Source organism: Cyanistes caeruleus, unplaced genomic scaffold (assembly GCF_971803275.1).
Source record: "Cyanistes caeruleus unplaced genomic scaffold, bCyaCae1.hap1.1 HAP1_SUPER_30, whole genome shotgun sequence".
In the NCBI taxonomy this organism is placed as follows: Eukaryota; Metazoa; Chordata; class Aves; order Passeriformes; family Paridae; genus Cyanistes; species Cyanistes caeruleus.
In genome coordinates, this window is record NW_028256295.1 from 3,320,839 (window position 1) to 3,339,716 (window position 18,878).

The window sequence follows — 18,878 nt, forward strand, 5'->3', positions numbered from 1 at the left end:
GGCACTGATAGATGGTAAAATTCTGATTTATAAATATTTTTTCCCATTTTTTATTGGTTTTTTCCCCTCTTCACTCCAATAGCATCACAAGTATTGAGAATGAAAAAAGGCCACAGTCCATCATCATTTTCACCGTTTTACAGATGTTTCTAAGAATATTCAGGAATGAGGATGGGCAAAAACAGCACTGCAGGAGCAGGAGTTGACTTCCAGTCCCATCAGAAAGGAAAAGGGGGATCTTCCTGGAAAAGAATCCAATAATATTTTTAAAAAGCCCTAAAAAGTTCCCAAATAAAATAAAAAATTTGGGCCCTCCCAGGCCCTGGTAGCCTGCTGGGCTGGAATTTCTCCTATTCCACCTCCAAATTATTCTTTACCAGTGGATTTGTCTGGAATTATGTCCTTACTTTTCCCTATTTTTCCTTCTTAAAAATCCTTTTTCCCCCAGTCCCTTTCTGCTTGTTTCCACTATGTTTTCCTCATTTCCAGTGCTGTATGGGATTTTTTTGGATCTGGATTGTGTCCTGCCTCTCTCCCCACCTTCCATACCCCAAAATCCCAAAAAAGAATAACCCAAAAAAACTCAGAAGACTGAATCAGTACACATGGCATTGTACTGTCATTGGAGTGTTCCTAGAAAAACGGGCAGAAATTTGGGATGAACATTCCCTCTCCAGTAGATCCATCAATACCTGCAATGCAGAAGTGGAAAAAGCTGCTGAAATTGGGATTTTGCCTTTCCAGGAGGGTTTTTGAACCTGGCTTTATTCATGAACCTTTCAACATGCACAACAGAGGACAGAACACGGCAGGGCCTTAGACACAACTTTGGTCCCTGACACACACAGGCTCCTTGTCCCACTACTGGCCTTCAGTAACACCTTGAACTCCACAATGCTGTGGAGCCGGGCCTTCAGCACAGGGACCTTTCCAGCCTGATCTGCGCTCCTTCCTCTGCGTCTCTGCACAAAACACGGCACAGGAGAGAACGGCAGGAGGGGCCTGTGTGTCACAGCGCTCTGGATTTGTGACCCTTCAGCTCCACACAGATGCAGGTCAAGTGAAAAAGGAAAACTGTTTATTGATGCGATGCAAAGGGATGAGCAGAGGGACAAAAAAGGGGATGGGGAGTGTCTGGGGGCTGGAAGGAGGGAGCTATCAAAAGGGAGGGAGAGTGGAGGGAAAAAGAAGGGATGGGCAGTGTCTGAGGGCTGGAAGGAGGGAGCTGTCAAAAGGGAGGGAAAGTGGGGGGAAAAAGAAGGGATGGGCAGTGTCTGAGGGCTGCAGGGAGGGAGCTATCAAAAGGGAGGGAAAGTGGAGGGAAAAAGAAGGGATGGGCAGTGTCTGAGGGCTGCAGGGACAGAGCTATCTACAGGCAGGGGGAGAGGGCTGAAGCCATGCGAGCTTCCCACAGGCTCAGCTGTGCAAGTCATTAGCTGTGCCTGGAGCTCCAGCTGGTCTCTTCTGGTCTCGGCATAGTCTCTTCTTCCACAGCATCTTAAATGAAGACTGGTTCTCCTAAGCCAGCAGACAAGCGTAGCTCTGCGGCTCTTTTAGAGAATATCTCCCGAAGGTCTGTGTTTGTCTGAGAAGGGTTGTCATCTCTCCTCAGGGCTTGAAGTGCTGGAAGAGAGGGGTACAGAGCTACAATCAGAGCCCGGATCTGTGGGAATCCTAGGAGAAAGTCCTGCCAGGGCCATCCCAGCCTGCTCTTACTGTGGCCACAGGAGTTAAGGGGCCAACAGGACCACCTGCAAGGTATTGGATACGAATCTCTCCCAACTACATCACCACCCAAATCTCTCGCCCTGCATCCCTGAAATCTCTCTGTGATATTCCCACACCACCAAGGTGTCCACACAGAGAGAGAAGCCCTCTGAAGCCATGGCACAGATTACAGCTCCCTGCCCGGGCATTTCAGATCCCCCAGTGCCAGCCCCTCACTGCCCGCTGCCCTCACTCACCCTCAGTGAGGGCCTGCAGCTCTTCCTTCTGCCCCCTCAGGTGCTGCCCGGCCATCCCTGGGAACACAGAGCCTGTCAGGGCCCCAGCGGCACAGCTCCCTGCCAGCGGCGCTGCCAGCCCTGTGGCCACACGGCCTCCCGCCCCGGCAGGGCTCAGCCCGGGCCCTTGCCGCATCCTGACTCAGCCCAAGGGCACGGCTGCCAGAGGCCGGCAGCAGCAGCCCCGAGGGCAGCCGGGGCTCCAGGGCGCCGGGCCCGGGTGCCGCTGCCGGGGCAGCAGCCGGGGCCGGGGCCGAGCTGCGGCGGGGCGGGGAGGGAGCCCGGGCTCGTGGCTCACCGATGAACCTGATGGCCGCCTCTCGCAGGGTCTCCTGCGGGCAGTCCAGGTACGGCAGGGCCCGGCGCAGCTGCTCGGCCGCTCGGTTCCTGTCCTGTGCCAGCTGCAGAGAGCGGCAGGAGGGAAGGGTTGGTGCGGGCTCTGCCCCTCGGCCGGGCACTGCCTGCGGCCAGCCCCGGCCTCCCGTGCCCGCCCAGCCCTGAGGCCCGGCCAGCAGCCGCTGGCGCCGGGCTCTGGAGGGGGCAGAGGGCCGGCTGCTGCCCGGGGAGCCGCGGTGCCGCCCCTGCCCGCAGCCCCAGTGTGGGGCTCCATTGGCACCCGGCTCGGGGCCACGGGAGCCTGGAGAAGAAGCCGTGCGGCCCGGGGAAGGGAGCAGCGTGTGGGGCGCAGGCTGGTGCCCCTGGGTGCAGCACCGGGCAGGGGCCACAGCTGCCAGCCCCACACACTGAGTGCTGGGACCAGGGGGCTTCTCAAAGTTGAGCTAATCCAGGCTGCCCTTACCAGACACTCAGCAAACTTTGATAGCTGCTCCTTCCTAATCAGCTGCTTCAGATTCCTCCTCTTGAGGAACTCGGCCACACGAAGCAGCGTTTCCCGAGAGGCCTGGAGAGCAGCAGAGATGCAGAGATGGCACTGCAGCCCAGGGCACAGGACTCTTGTCTGGGTGACAGGGCCCTGAGGAAGCCGCAGCCTGGAAGGTTTCAGGACAGGTGGAAGCCAATGCCCTTCCCAAGGATGCACCAACATCACACAAAACCTGACCTTTGCCACATGCTGGTTCTCATCATGGCAGTGGATGAAGAGTGGAAGCAGGCTCTGGTTCAAAATCTTCTCCAGGGGCTTCTTTCCCTCATCCACTACCAAGTCCATTGCCTTGAAGAAGAGATCAAGGGAGAGCAACTGCACATGGCTGTGGTCCTGGAGGAAAACAAGAGAAAAATACCTTAATACCAATTCCCCCAGGCTCACCTGGGCAAAGGCTCAGAAATCTGTAAGATACAAAGTTTCTGGGCAGCAGCCAATGCCCATGTCTGGGGGCACAGAGCCTTACATGGTCAAAGAGCAGCAGGAGTGCCTGAGCCAGCTTTGGGGCAGTGGTGCTGCATATCATGATGTCTTTATTCTTGAGAATACTGATGAACACACGGAGGGCCATGCCAACTACATCTCCATCTGCATCACCCAGCAGCTCCTGAAGGCTTCGAGACAGGCTGCACATTCTTATGGCCTGTGTGGAACACAAGGCTGAGCTGGGAAGCCCTGAACGGCTGCAGTGCCAAGACCGCCCTGGCACTGCAACCCCACCCTGCTGCTGCCAGGCCCAGAGGCCAAAGGGCTGTCCCAAAGCACTCAGGCAGGTGAGGCAGGAGAGCTGGGAGCAGCTGCCTGAGCTCCTGAAGCCCAGCCAGCCCAAGGAGCTGCTTTCCCCAGCACAGCTTCAGCCGCTGCCCTGTCCTCACCATCGAGGGTTCCTTGCTGAGCACCACGAGGCCTCTGAGCGCCAGGCGACGCCTCTGTCTGCACTCACTCTGCAGGTGCCTTGATGTGATCTCAAGGACACTGTCACCGTGTTTAGCCAAGTCCAAGCACTCGAGGACCTGAAAGGCACAGGGCAGTGACAGGGGAGCCGGCTGGCAGGAGCCCAGAACTGGGCAGGGCTGGGCCCAGGCAGCAGCACAGGGCGCGGGCACCGTCCCAGGCAGCTGTGGCTATGCAAGGGGACAGGGCTGGCAGGCAGCTCAGCGAGGTAGTGCTGGCCATCGGGCTCACCTCCACAAGGAATGCCAGGAAGGACAGATCACAGCATGGCTCCTCCCTTCTGAGTGACTTGAGCAGGTCGAGTGCAATATGGGAACAGAAGGGGATCAAGCCACGGAGCATCTCCCTGTCAGGGGGAAAACAGCACCAAGACCCTGATGGTGGGGGGGGTGGGGGGACAAACCTCTCCCAGGAAAGAATCACAGAGATCTGGCCTTTCCCCAGAATCCCTGGAGGGACCATGGGTGCTTTGGGAAGTGGCTCCTTTTGGGCACCCTCCTCTCAGCCTTTTCCAGTCTGCTTAGCCATCCCTCAGTGACGAGGCCCTCTGGCCAGGACCACAGGGACTGTGTGACACACCCCAGGCACAGGGCACAGATTTCAGAGGCAGTTGGGAGAAGTGAGGCTCACCTGGCCAGCAGACCCACGGCATAGTGCTGGGTGTCAGCACAGAGCAGCGTGTCCCAGCCACGCTTGCGTCCCATTTCCATGACCACACTGTCACACCGCAGTCGGCAGAGCAGAGATTTCGTGGCCTGCACTGCAAACCTGTGTGCAGAGCAAAGCCCAGGTCACACTGAGTGCACTGGTGTCAGCCACAAGGGCATGGGAAGGACAGGAGGACTGGCACCTGTTGGGGTTGCTGGGAAGGCGGTGTTGCTCCCGGCATGTTTTCCAGAAGCTGTCAACTTCCACTGGTGGCATCTGCTGGGTGGTGATGACAACATGGAACAGCAGAGCCACAAACAGACGGGCGGAATAAAGCATCATCGCCTCGCAGCACTGTGGCATCTGGACAATCACCCAGAGCACCAGAGTTGCCTGCAAAAGAAGCACACCAAGGCAGTGCTCAGTGCCGAGGTGTCCATGGGGCAGGGCCTGAGGGGAGACACAGGGGGAGCAGCAGGCCTGGTGCCCCCTGAGCCTTCCCCTAGCCCAGGTTTCAGCCCAGCGCCTTAGGCAGGGAGAAGACGGAGAGCTCCTGGGGAAGCAAGCTCCAGGTGATCAAAGGCCATCTCCATAAACTCACACTCAAGGGAAAAACGTCCTTGTTGTCTCCATCAGAGGTGCAGGTGCTGCAAAGGGGCCAGTTCTCCATCACACAGAGCAGTGTTGGCAGCACTTTCTCTACTGTTGGTCCTGACGAGCCTATGGTTTGCCACATCATTTCAGCAGCTCTGTGGGATCAGAGCTCTGTGTCAGGGGTGTCTCAGTCACAGAGCAATGCCCTGTGTAGCTGTGGGGACCCAGGTGACAGAGCCCCAGTGCCCTGAAGGGCAGGGAGGGAGCATTGGCAGCACCCTCAGGACACAGAGGGGCCCGAGGCTCCTGGACCTCTCTGCCTGTTGGGCAGAGCCCATTGGACAGGCTGTGCAGGGCCATGGGCCCTAAAGGCCGGTGAGCCCTGAGCTCTCAAGGCACGTGGGCCCCATACCTGTCACACGATGGGGCACAGTGCAGGAGGGTCAGCGCCACATCAGCAGGGTGTTCTTCAGCCAGCCTTATAATGTCAATTTGCTGCCTGACATCCACAGTGACATGGGACACCAGACTCTGGTGAATGTTCCTCACAGTAGCTGGCACCTGGAGGAGGCATGGGGAAGACATGGAGTGCCGTCCAAGGCAGCAACTTCCCCAGCTTCCCCCAAGAAGTGCTTCCCTTCCTGTCATGCTCTGCTGGCCTCAAAGGCTGAGGGGGCCCTGTGGATGTGGCGTGAGGGGGCACAGGATCGTGGGAGACCTCCAGTTCCAGTACCTGGCTGGGTACCTGCTGCTCAGAAGAAGCAGCTCTCTTCTCAACAACGTCAGAAGAAACACGAGGGTCCTTGAAATAATCCCATATGAGCTCTTGGCTTATAGTGGGAGTGGGTGTCCTGTTGGCCTTTGCGATGCCCTGAGTCTCTCCGGTGTCATCATTTTGAATGCCCTCAGTCCCTGCCATGTCAGCCTTTGCCCTGTCAAACTCCACTGCAGCGTCAGACTCTTGTGAGTGCTCAGCTGAATCCGGGCTGACATCAGGCTCTGCCTGGAGCTCGGTCAGCCTGCAGTCAGGCTCAGCTGCGCCCTCAGTTGCTGCTGTGGTGTTCCTCCTACGCCGAATGCGCAGGAATTTGCGGAACCTCTGTGCAGAATGAACAAAGGACAGGGGAGAGAGGCATGTTCCATGGAGTGCTCCAAGCTCCACTGCTGGGCTGAGCAGTGCCAGCAGGCCCAGCCCAGGTGGGGATGGCTGCAGGTACCTGCGCTGCTCTTCGGAAGCGGCCACGGGCAGGCTCCTGCTCTTGTGTCTGGGCCATGGCTGCATCTGGCAAAGAGCAGCCAGAGCTGAGGGGCTGCAGGAGAGGCTGGAGAACACAGCCCAGCCCTACACTCCCCAGGCAGGGACAGCCCTGGGGTGGCTCAGAGGATGGAGCACAGCCACTGCCAGGTGTCAGCCCCAGCCCCTATTCTGTCTTGTCCTTCGGCATGTCCACATGAGACGGGACGGGATGGGACGGGACGGGACGGGACGGGACGGGACGGGATGGGATGGGATGGGATGGGACGGGACGGGATGGGATGGGACGGGACGGGACGGGACGGGACGGGACGGGACGGGACGGGATGGGATGGGATGGGATGGGATGGGGCAGGGCCTAGCTGACTGCAGCCATCAGCCCTGTGGCCCAGTTCTGCCACTCACCATCCTGCAGTGGCTGGAACTTCTTTGGCTCTTCCAGCTGTTGTGCTGGGGCAGGTCCAGGGTCTGTCTTTCTTTTCCCCCTGAACACTTTGAAGACGCTGAGGAATATGCCCGCCATGACACAATCTTGCCTTGAAGGCACCTTAAAGAGAGATGCCGTGGGAAATCTCTGAGTCAACAAGTCCTGCAGTTGTGCCTTGAAGGCACCTGCGAGAGAGAAGCCCCAGGAAGGCTACAGGACAGCAAGTCCTGCAGTCTGGTCTCGAGGGCTCCTGCCACAATGGCTGGAGACTCCTCGTAAATGACTGTGGTCACCAGGTCCCACAGTCTCACCTTGAGGACAGAGGCCAGAAGGATGGGAGATGCCTCAGAAAAGCTCCAGGTCCAAGTACCGGAGTCTGGCCTTGAAGGCACCTGCAAAAGAAAAGTCTTGGGAAGGCCACGGGTCACCAAGTCCCGCAGTCTTGCCCCACAGGCACCTGCAAAAGAAAAGCCTCGGGAAAGCCACGGGCCACCAAGGCCCGCAGTCTTGCCACGAGGTCACCTGTACAAGGAAAGACTTGGAAAAGCTCCGGGTCCGACACAAACGAGTGCGCTGTGCGGGGGCTCCTCACAGCACCGCTCTGCCGCGTCCTGTCCCGTCGCGTGCACTGGGCACTGTGGCGTGGCCCTGTCACCACCAGCTCCTATGTCACCACATGTCACAAAGGGCCCTCTGACACCCTGTCCCTTTCCATCCCATGGTGACCATGTGTCACAAAGGGCCCTTGCACACACTGCCACCTGCCCTTGGGCTGCCCCCATCCCCCCCAAAGTGGCCCAGGTTGGAAGGAATCCTTTGCCCAAAGTGTCTTTGACAGCCCAACAGGATCTTTAGGAACGCCTCAAACCATCAGCAAACGCTGCCCTGCTCTGCAGGCTCAGGGCAGCAGAAGGAGCCCCCAGGCTGCCGATGCAGCCGCAGCAGGAAGGGCACGGGGCCTTGCACAGAATCTGCACAGGGGCCTGGCAGCACTAAAATCTGCAGGTGTGGCAGAGTCCCCACCAAGGCAGACCTGCCACCCCAACCGAGCCCTGGCAGTGCTGGTGCCCTTCTCCTGCCCCAGAGACCTGTGCCCCTGGGGGGTTTCTGTGCCAGAGGGCAGCCAAAGCCCACGTGCATTGGGGGCTGGGCTCCTTCCTGCAGGGGCTGTTGGCAGGAGCTCCTGGAGCTACTGCTGGCCACTCTTGCTATCTGTCAGATGATGTTGCTCCTTCCTGGAATGATGTTTTTCATGGAAGGGGTTTGCAGTAGCACAAAAACACCATCAGCTGCTGAGTTTCCTAGGATGGTTAGATTGTACAGAGGCACTGTCATGTTTCAGTGTGATTTTCTGTCTTTTCTTCTGGGAGAAACATTAGCCCAGTCTCTGATGTTCAAGGCCCCAGTTGCTGCGTGTCTGTCTGTGTTGCAGCTGATGCAAGGCAAACATTTCCTCCAGACACAGAGTCCTGCCTGAATAGTCACAGAGCTACATCTATTTTTAATTTTAACTTTTTAAAATTTTTCCAGAGCCTGCTGACTGTTTTCAAGGTTTTCTCCCAATTTTCTCCCTAGTGCACATTCTCCAGAAATTGTGCTTTTACATCCTTTTGCATTTATTAAACTTACCTGCAATGACCAGTCAATCAAAACTCTGGGAAAACTTGATCTTCAGGTTGAACCCGGGCAAAATATTTATCTCCCACATCTGAAGCCATGAACTGCCAAGTACTGTCCCCAGTGTCATACCCTGTCCCCTGTAGGTGTCCTGATGCCATTTCAGAGGGGTTTCCAATGAAAATAAGTTTTAATATTTTTGTAGTTTCCTCATTGGCATTAAACTCCTTGACTAGAAAAATCACATGTCAAAATTTCTAGGATTCTTACACACCAAAGCTGTCATTTTCACCCTGGATTTTAGAGTCTCTGAACAGTCAGACAAGGTTTTAGTATTAGACATCACAGAAGAAGTCCCTGGTGTTGGGCTATACCATGACATCAGCATATAGTCCTGATGATTACTTTAGGCAGGAGCAGCAAATGCAAGAATGAGCCAAACAAGCTGTTCCTGTGTTCTCATGTCCTGCACAGCAGTAACTGGGAATTCAAGAATGGATTTAGGAGGCAATGGGTGCACAGGGAGCCACAAAGACTTTGGGATGCAGAAATGGACCAGCCTGGTGCCTGTGCCCGGGCTGCACCGGGCTGAGTTCAACTGGATGATCTAACAATGGTTGAATGGACACACCATGGGCCACTGGAGACTCCTACTCCTAGTTCTGTGAGCTACAGTATTCATTTGTGATTCACCAGATGATTTTTTCATCTTTGCTTGAAATCCAGGAGAAGAAAAGGTCAACATGGAGAAGTGTTCTTCCAATTCTAGTGACACCTGTGCCTGCACACCACCTGTGCCCATGGCAGGGTGGTTGGAACTGGATGATGTTTATGATACTTTGCAACACAAAGTGCTCCGGGATTCTTTGGTTCCCCAAGTGGAGAGCAAAACTGAGCCGTGTAAATCCCTGCTTTTTTTCAGTGCCTGCTGCTTCTTCCTTTGTTCCAAGCAAGTCCAGGATTTTATTTCATGTGTCTTTAAGGTGCCTGGACAGAAGAGAGGGAGGGCAGCTGCAGCGCAGGGCTTGAGTCCCATCAGAGTCTCTCTCTCTCACAATGGTGCCAATGCCTCTGCCTTGGGACACCTGAGTGTGTAAGGTGAGCCCACCCTCAGGCACGGCCATCCAAGTCAGTCAGGGGCACAAGCTGCAGCTGAAGCTGCCAAGCGTTGCTGTGAGGCTTCAAGTGAAGAGAAAGCCATTGTGGCCAATTCTGCTGATGCCTTTTGCCAAACCAAAGGCAGCTGTGCCCACAGCCTCCCCCTGTTTGGCACCCGGCTGCTGCGGACACCTCAGTGCGCAGGTGCCGACGTTGGGGCTGCTGCTGTTCCTGGGCACACTCTGCTGCTGTTCCTGGGCACACTCTGCTGCTGTTCCTGGGCACACTCTGCTGCTGTTTCTGTGGGCTCCAGAGCCGCTTGGGCAGCAGCCACTGGGCAGCCCTGCCGGAGGGGACATCGCCACCCTCCCCATGGTGGCAGTAACTCTGCGGGCCCCGAGCTCTGTGTCAGGGGACCCTCGGTCACAGCACCATGGCCTGGGCAGCTGTGAGGGCCGGGGCTGGCTCTGCCCACTGCCCCTTATCGCAGGCACCCAGTGGCCGTGGCCTGGCAGCACCCCCTGCCCTCCATGTCCCCAGCCAGCCCAGCCTGGGCACCTCGGGCTGTCCCCACCCTCCTGATGGGGTGGTGTCCCAGCTTCGAGGGCTTCTGCTGCAGGCCTGGGGGACATTTTGGGGAAGCACCAGAGCAGCTGGGTGCCAGGAAAAAGGCGGCTGCCCGGGGGCTGCTTATGGCCTCTGATACCTCATTCCTCAGGGCTTCCCACCACCCCGGCCCCTCAGGGGCCTCCTGTCCCCTTGGAACCTCCTGCCACCCACTCCCTCACACATCCCCCTTGTGCTTTCCCACTGCCTTGTCCCATCTGGGCCTCCACAGCCCCTCATCCATTTACAGCCTCCCAGTGCCCCGTCCCCTCAGGGTCTCCCCCAGCCTGGCCCAGCAGCAGCGCCGCAGCCCCACAGGAGCTCCAGAGGAGCTGGGTCAAGAGGCACCTGGGAGCCCTCAGCAATCCAGGGAGCACCACACGGGCACAAGGACACAGATGGCGCTTCCTGGCTGGGACAGGGCTTGTGCCTTCAGCAGAACCACCAAAGGCCAAGGGTTTCTGGCCATTTCCCTGCACCACTGCACGCCCTGACAGGTTGCTGAGCACAAGCCCCCTTTTCCCTCTCTTCCCCTATGCCCCACACACCCTGGGCAGCAAAAGAAAGGTCCTGGGACTCTGTTTATTATAACATATCCTGTATTTACTGTAAGGGAACATTTTAATAGAGAAAGCATGATATTTTAGTAAAAGCCTGTCTGCACAACCCAGCTTTTAATTCAGGCAACAATATTAAAAGCAGTGTCTTTGAAACTCTCCTGGAACAGCGAGAATAAAGAAAAACAATGGCATTCTGTACGTGGAAAAGAATGTAAACAATATGTGTTAACCAGTTGTAGCCTGTTAAGCCCTGTGAACCCTGTTGGACCCTATAAAAGTGTGCTAAAGATAGAAATAAACTATGTTTGCTGCACCTCTATGAGGACTCAGTGAATAGTCTGAGAGGTTTTCCATTAGCCTATTGGACCAAAATGTTATATATTGCTGTGGGGAGAAGAAACTCTGACTTCCACAAGCTATGGCTGACTTGTTGCTCCTCTATAAATCTCACGCCTTGAGACTGATATCTTATCGAGCTACTTGCGCAATAAATCATTTCAAAGCATAGTGGTCCCATCCCTCATTTTTCATCTTGACACCAAATGCACACTGGAGGTGTCTGGGGCCATTCATCATTTCTCTGCTCTCCAGCACCAAGGCAACGCACTCTGGCTACAGCTCTGAGCTCGTGCCCATGGCAACCAGCCCTGGCAATGGGGCTCCATGGAGCTGCTCTCAGGAACCCCCAAGAGCTGGAGAGTGCCCCAAAAGCGCCTCAGAAATGTGAGATACCCCAAAATCTCTTCAGGAACGTTGAATATCCAAAACCTCATTCAATAATGGGCTCCCCCTCCCTTCATCATCCCTAAAATTTGGCTGTCTCATTGCAGACCCCACCCCACCTCCCCAATCCAAACCCCAACCCATCCCATCCCTGCTGGACATCAAGACCCCCTTCCCAAGCCCTATTTCCCCCATTTCACACCTCCCAAATTCTATCCCACCCATCCTGCCCCATCCAATGCCCATCTCACCCCTCCTGATCTGCATCCCACTTCACCCAATCCCCTTCCAACCCCATTCCACCTGATGCCTTCAGAAGGCTGACCTAGAACAGGGGCTGGACAGAGTTAAGAATAAAGTTTATTAAAAGGCCTTAGAGGATACACCTTGGGCCGTACAAGAACCTGGACAGGGCTACACCCAAGATGGACCAGAAATGGTCACAGGAATGGACAAGTGATCATGAGGTCTCACATTTTTAGAAGTTTAGGTCCATCTGCATATTTGGATTCATTGTCCAATTACAGCTTCAGATGAGGAAGTCCCATCCTTGTTTTCTCTCTTCAGTCCACCCTTGTTCATGCTTTTGGGCATGGAACTTATAATGATTGTCCTTGGTATCAAGCTAGAAAAGGAATTGTTTTGTCTACCTACTCTGTGAAGGGAGCTCACTAGCACTTAATAGGAAGTTCAAAACTACAAACCTAGGCAGTGCAGAATTTGAAAAATATGAAAGCTAAAATTTAAGGCAACACACCCTGAGGGGCTGCGGAATCCAGTCATTTTGGGTGGGATTGAGTAGATTTCAATGGCACTGAGTGGTTTTGAGGTGACAGATAGAACTCGCTCATCTCCTTGAGTGCCAAGAGATGGAGACAAATAAACCAAATACCCCCAAAACCCTCCCCATTACCTCCCTGAATACCAGATTCCCTTCAAGCACTAGTAAAAGAGATGTTTTAGATGCCTTTGATGAATCTGTAGACTTTTACCCCAATTTTGTCTGTTTTAAAGGGATGAAGATGAATCAAAAGAAAATTAGGGCCAAATCAAAATGACCACCAGCCCAGTGTCTTCCCAACACAGATCACTGGGAACGTGGGTCATCAGGGCTCTGCCCAACATGGGTCCTCTGATAGGGGATGGAGCTCGAGCAGCACATGGACACCTTCCTGCACTTGGGGCACTTGCAGGGCTTCCCTTACCGGTGCCTCCGTTGGTGTTGGGTCAAGTTAGAGCTCTGGGTGAAGCTCTTCCCACACTGGGGACACTCATAGGGCCTCTCCCCAGTGTGGATGCGCTGGTGCCTGATGAGATTGGAGTTGTCCTTGAAGCCCTTCCTGCAGTCATGGCAGCGGAAGGGCCTCTCATCTGTGTGAATCAGCTGGTGCTGGAGGAGGCTGGAGCTGGTCTGAAACCTCTTCCCACACTGGAGACACTCATAGGGCCTCTCCCCAGTGTGGATCATCTGGTGGATGGTCAGCTGGGACCTCTGGCTGAAGGTCATCCCACATTCCTCACACTCATGGGGACGTTCCCCAGTGTGGGTTCTCTGGTGGCTGATCAAGCTGGAGCTCTGGCTGAAGCTCTTCCCACATTCCCCACACTCATAGGGCCTCTCCCCAGTGTGGATGCGCCGGTGCCTGATGAGGTGGGAGTTTCGCTTGAAGCCCTCCCCACAGTCAGGGCAGCGGAAGGGCCTCTCATCCGTGTGAATCCGCTGGTGCTGGATGAGAATGGAGCTGCTCTGAAACCTCTTCCCACACTGGGGACACTCGTAGGGCCTCTCCCCAGTGTGGATGCGCTGGTGGATGAGGAGGTGGGAGCTGCAGTAGAAGCCCTTCCCACATTCCCCACACTTGTAGGGCCATTCCCCAGTGTGGATCATCCGGTGGCAGATCAGTTTGTTGCTCTGTCTGAAGCTCTTCCCACACTCCAAGCACTTGTAGGGCTTCTCCCCATCCTGAAGCTGCTCATGGACCACCAGCTCAGAGCCCCGGCTGGATCTCCGGCCGCCTTCCCGGCACAGGGTGGGTCTTTCCTTTTCAGAGCACCCTGGGATGGGTTTGGAGCCCCTCCTCCTGCGGGATCTCCTGGGATTTTCCTCCCCATTGGATTCCTGTGCTGTGGAGCTGCTCAAAACGGCCTCTTCCACGAGGTTCTGCTGTGGGGATTTGTCCTCCCTGGTCTCCATCCTCAGCTCCTTGTCTGGGGGAGGAAGGACAAGGAGAGGATGGGATTTGCCTCCGTGCCAGAGGGAAGGGGAAGGAGATCCCCCCAGTGCGTCCCCGGCAGGACGGCGTCGGCAGCGGGGTTGTCCTGCAGCCGGGGGCCAGGCTGGGCTGGGAGATGGAGCAGGAGAGAGGGGGAAAGGGGCACTGACTTCCTCCTCACCTGCCTGGGTGTCCTGGGAGATCTTCCTCTTCCTCACAGCCTCTTCCTCCCTTGGGCCAACAGTCTGGGAATGAGAAATCCATGTTTGAGGAGAAATACAATTCACGAGCACATTGGAATAGGGGGTTCCTCCTGCCAAGTCCATCTCTAGAAATCACAAGCTATCCATAAAAACCTCCCAAACACCAAGATTCATCCCCTAAAATGCCTCCCAGGAGTTCCCCATCTCTGGTCTCTCCCCTTTGCTGTTCAGGGGTTCCCCCCTGTCCCAGCTGCTGGGGGTCACGCATGTACTGGGGGTCCTCTGTCTACTCGATCCCTGCCCTCCTCAGGCTGCTGGGAGTGCCAGGAATCTGAAAAGTTCTCACCTTTTCCATCTTCTCACTAACAGATGCTGGGAACCCCAGTGTCTCCACAACGGGCATTTTCCACTGAGCTTTGCAGTCCTTAACACTTGAATACTCCCCCCCCGCCCCCCCCCCAATCCCAACCCAGGGATGCCCCAGGATATCTGGACTGAGCTCCCTGTCTTGGGGCACCTGTGGGATGGGGGATGATGATCCCATGGGTGAGGGGCTGTGAATTCAGGGAGTGCTAGCCCTCGTGGTTCCTTCTCCTTTCCCTGATACTCCTTTGTCCTTCCTCTTCCTCCCTCTCCTCCCCTTCCATCCTTTGTACTCCTCTTCCTACCTAACGCCAGCTCCTTCTCCTACTCCCATCCCTTCTCCCTCTCCTTCTTCATCCCTCCTCTTCCATCCCTCCTCCTCCTCCCCCAGGAGCAGTGACACCCTCGGTGCCCCGTTCCCAAACCCCTCACAGCCCACGGCAGGAGCGGGGATGGAGCCGGGACAGGTCGGGATGGGCAGCGCGGGGCTCTCCGCTGCTCCCACCCGCTGGGGACGGGGGGAACCCGGCCCGGGGAAAAGGAGAGGGAAACTGGGAAAATTGGGGGCTGCAGATCCAACCTGGGGCTGGCTGGGAACCCTGGCTGGGGACTGCCAGCCCTTGGGGCTCCTCTGGGGAGATGTGGGAGGGGGGAACACAGAGAGGGCTGGGGGATCCCAGGGGTGACAGCACTGGCAGGGACTGGTTTGGACTGGGGTAACTGGAACCTTACTGGGGCAACTGGGAATGACTGGGAATGAGCACAAGCACGCTGAGGGCAACTGGGATATACTGGGAGTGTCTGTGACCACACTGGGAACAGCTGGAACCACAGTGGGAGAAACTGGGAGTGAGTGGGACCATGCTGAGATGGACTGGGACTATTCCAGGGACAACTGGGATCACACTGGTAGGAACTGGGAAGAATTACAACTATTCTGGGATCACACTCAACTGGGATCATACTGGGATCACAGTGGGAGCAGCTGGGTCCCTGCTGGCTGAGACTGGGATGCCACTGAGGGTGACTGGAATCATACTGGGATTGACTGGGAGTGGCTGGGAACAACTGGGATCATGCTGAGAGCAACTGGGAGGAGCTGGGAATGACTGGGAGCGTGCTGGGGCTGACTGGGATATACTGGGAGAGACAGGGAGTCCCAGGGATCACACTGGAGGCTACTGGGGTCACACTGGCACTGACAGGGAGCAACTGGGGGCCACTGGCCTCATACTGGGAGTGACTGGGATTAGACTGGGAGTGACTGGGATCAGACTGGGAGTTACTGGGATCAGACTGGGAGTGTGCAAGAAGCTGGAAAATTGGGAAAAAAATGGGAAAAAAACAAGGATAAATTCAAGGAAAATGTAAGGGAAAAATCAGGGAAAAAACCAGAAAAATATCAGGGTGAAATTCATAAACATCAGGGAAAAAATCAGGAAAAAATTGGGAAAAAATTTGGGAAAAATGGGAAAATTTGAAAAAATTTGGGAAAAACCAGGAAAAATTTGGGGGGAAAAAAAGAGAAAACTCAAGGAAAAGATGGGAAAAAAATGGGGAAAAAAGTCAGAAAAAGAAAATGGAAAAAAATCTGGGAAAAATCAGAAAAAATGGGGAAAAAATCAGGAAAAAAGAGGAAAAGAAGGAAAATCATGAAAAACCAGGGAAAATTGGAAAGAATATTGGGGAAATCAGAAAAAAAAACTGGGAAAGAACTTGGAAAAATTGGGAAACAACCAGAAAAGAAAGAGGAATAAAATCTGGAATGAAATAGGAAAAATCCCAGGAAAAATCAAGTAAAAACTAGGAAAATTTGAGAAGAAATTGGGAAAAAGCTAGAAACGAATTGGGAAAGGAAAAGAGAAGAATCAGGAAAAAATGGGAAATACATGAAAAAAATTGTGTAAAATTGTGAGAAATCAGGGAAAATATCAGGAAAAGAAAACCAAAAAGACCCTGGGAAAAATCAGGAAAAATCAGGAAAAAATTGGGAAAATATTGGAAAAATGAAGGAAAAACCAGAAATATTTGAGAAAAAATTGCAAAAAAATCTGGAAAATAATTTGGAAATAATCAGAGAAAAAATGTGGAAAAAAAAAGAGAATCAGCGGAAAATCAGGGAAACAAACAGGAAAAGGATAAAAAAATCTGGGAAAATCAGAAAAAAATAATGAAAAAAAATCAGGAAAGAATTGGGGAAAACCAGAAAGATTAGAGAAAGGAAAAGGGAAAAATCAGGGAAAAAAAATGGGATTAAAACAGGAAAAAGCACAAAAATCAAGGAAAAGTTTAAGAAAAAAATGGGAAAAAAATGAAAAAAAAATCAGAAAAATAAAAAAATAATGAAAAAAAACCCTGGGGGAAAATCAGGGAAAAAAATGGGAAAAACAAGGGAAAAAATTGGGAAAAAATGGGAAAAACCAGAAAAATTATAGAAAAATTAGAGAAAAAGTTGGGGAAAGACAAAAAATTTTGGGAAGAGGGAAAAATCAGGAAAAACAAAAAAATCAGGAAAAAAATGGCGAAAAAACTGGGAAAAATTCAGGGAAAAATGAGGGAAAAATAAGAAAAAAAAAAAAAAAAAAAAAAGAGAGAAAAAGATTGGGGAAAATCAGGAAAATTCCAGGATGAAATCCCCCTATCCCATTTTTCCATGGAATTTTGGGAATTGCCTACCTGGGAGGTTGTAGAAGAATTTCCGGACCTGGGAATCCGGGGAGTGGGGAAAGGTGGAATTGCAGATGAGCTGGTCCAGATTTTTGGGAAGGTTGATAGCCTGGTCCTATTCCAGCTTCCAGAATGTTCGGATGAATCCCACGCCTCCTTCTGGCTGGAAGTCATGCAGAAATCATGGAAAAATCATGGAAAAATCACGAGAAAGCTGTGATTCAAATTCATGGAATTTTGCCCCCAAAGCACCCTTTTTTCCCACGAAAATATTAATTTTTTTGAATAATTAAATGGAAAAGATTAGGGGGAAATAGGGAAAATTAGGATGGAAATGGAGGAAAAATGGGGGAAATTGGAGCCAACGTGGGAAAATAATAGGGAAAAAATGGGATAAAATTAGGGAAAAATGGGATAGAAATGAAGGAAAAATTGGGAAAAATGGGAGAAAGGAATGGAAGAAGATGGGGATAAAATGATGGAAAAATGAGATAAAACCAGGATAAAAATGGGGAAAAAAAATGAGGAAAACTGGGAGAAAAATGAAGGGAAAATGGGAATAAAAATGGTAAAAATGAAGTGAAAGTGGGAGAAAAATGGAAGAAAATGGGGAAAACAGGAGAGAACATGGGGAAAAAACTGGGGGAAAATGGAGCAAAAAGAGGGTAAAATGGAGAAATGTGGAAAAAATAGATTAAAAATGGAAAAAAAAAAAGGGAAAAATTAGGACAACATGGAGAAAAAATGGAGTAAAAATGCAGGAAAAAATGGAAAAAAAATCAGAAAAAATAAGAAAAAAATGAGGAAAAATGAGTTAAAAAGGGAGGAAATGGAGGAAAAAAGGAGAAAAATGGGTGAAAACTAGGGAAAAATAAAAAATAGGATAATAATGGGGAAAAAATATATGAAAACGGGATAAAATGAGGAAAAATGGAAAAAAGTGGGACAAAACCAGGATAAAAACGGGAAAAATTTGGGATAAATGGGATTCAAATGTGGGAAAATGGGGATAACATTTGGGAAAAATGGAGACAAGTTGTACCCTAATAGGGAATGACTGAGAGTGATTTGGCTTATCGTTTGGCGCAGAGGAAACTGGAGCCACACGGGGGGAGCAACTGGGCAATGCTGGGAGCAGCCACTGCCGGCACCGGGAGCCCCGAACCCCTTTCCCGGCCATGCCGGACCCGCATCCCCCCGGCCCCTTTGCCGGGGCTCTGCCGCCACCGCCACCGGGACCCCCCAAAAACACCTCCCGGGGACCCCCGGGGTGCCCCCGAGGGGCATCTGCGGCTCGGCTCTGGAGCCCTGCCATCCCCAAACATCCCCCCCAAAAACCCCAAAGCCAGGGAGCCCCGGGGGATTTGGGGCGAGCTCCCCCTCCCCGGGCACCTGCGGGATGGGGGGCGATGGTCCCGAAGGAGCTGCAGATGCAGAGAGCGGGGAGCGCAGGTGGAGCCTCCTCTGCCTGCTCCAGCTCTTCCTCCTCCTGCTCTGCCCCTCCTCTTCCTCCTCCTCTGTCCCTCCTCTTCCTCCCCCTCTGTCCCTCCTCTGTCCCTGTGCGTGGTTCGGAGCCCTCGGGTGAGCGGGGCCGGGCCGGGACACGATGGGAAAGGGCTGGGTCCCCCCCAAACCGAGCTGGGGGCAGCGGAGCTTTGGGGGAACAATGGGAACGGGGCGGGACAGGGGAACAGGGGGAGGTGGGAGCACTGAGGGTCCCCCAGTTCACCCCAGGAGCCCCAAGCCCCGTCCCAGCCCCCCCAGTTCCCCCCGCAGCCCCGGCTGAGGGGGGCTCAGCCCAGGAGCCGCCGTCGTTCGGGGCTCCCCCGAGTGCAGGAACGGGAGAGTTCCCGGCTCAGGGAGGCCCCAGCACAGGAGGGGATCTTGTCCCTCTTCCAGGGCCTTCCAGGGTCTTCAGGCCCCTCTCAAGAGGAGTTTTTCTCTTTTTCAGGTTTTTTTGGGGGGATCCCACCACTACAGGGGTGTTTTTTCCTCCCCATTTTAGGGTGTTTGTGCGGCCGCAGCCCCACAAGCCCCTTTTGAGGGGGGATCATGACGGCTTTA

The 18,878-nt window shown here is 53.7% G+C and overlaps 3 protein-coding genes across 3 annotated transcripts in view; 1 reads left to right on the forward strand and 2 right to left on the reverse strand.

Moving 5' to 3' along the window:
• Positions 1-18,878, forward strand: part of LOC111922621 (uncharacterized) — an 813,543-nt gene that overhangs the window by 749,145 nt on the left and 45,520 nt on the right. The window lies entirely within an intron of this gene.
• LOC111945726 (uncharacterized) overlaps positions 1-18,878 on the reverse strand; it is a 555,958-nt gene that overhangs the window by 332,918 nt on the left and 204,162 nt on the right. Inside the window, exons 6-7 of the mRNA XM_086874769.1 lie at positions 12,574-13,355; positions 10,753-10,756 (exon numbers count right to left, since the gene is read on the reverse strand). Coding sequence (XP_086730895.1) covers positions 10,753-10,756; positions 12,574-13,355 — 786 coding nt within the window. The remainder of the gene's footprint in view (positions 1-10,752; positions 10,757-12,573; positions 13,356-18,878) is intronic.
• Positions 1,057-7,188, reverse strand: LOC147645319 (maestro heat-like repeat-containing protein family member 7; the record flags this gene model as incomplete). Its single annotated transcript, XM_086874882.1, has 15 exons — positions 1,057-1,623; positions 1,965-2,021; positions 2,302-2,404; positions 2,803-2,904; positions 3,064-3,219; positions 3,353-3,529; positions 3,762-3,899; positions 4,072-4,186; positions 4,471-4,608; positions 4,691-4,881; positions 5,090-5,237; positions 5,495-5,643; positions 5,828-6,181; positions 6,743-6,884; positions 7,076-7,188. Coding segments are annotated over 15 exons (2,208 nt in total), but the record flags the coding sequence as incomplete, so codon positions are not given.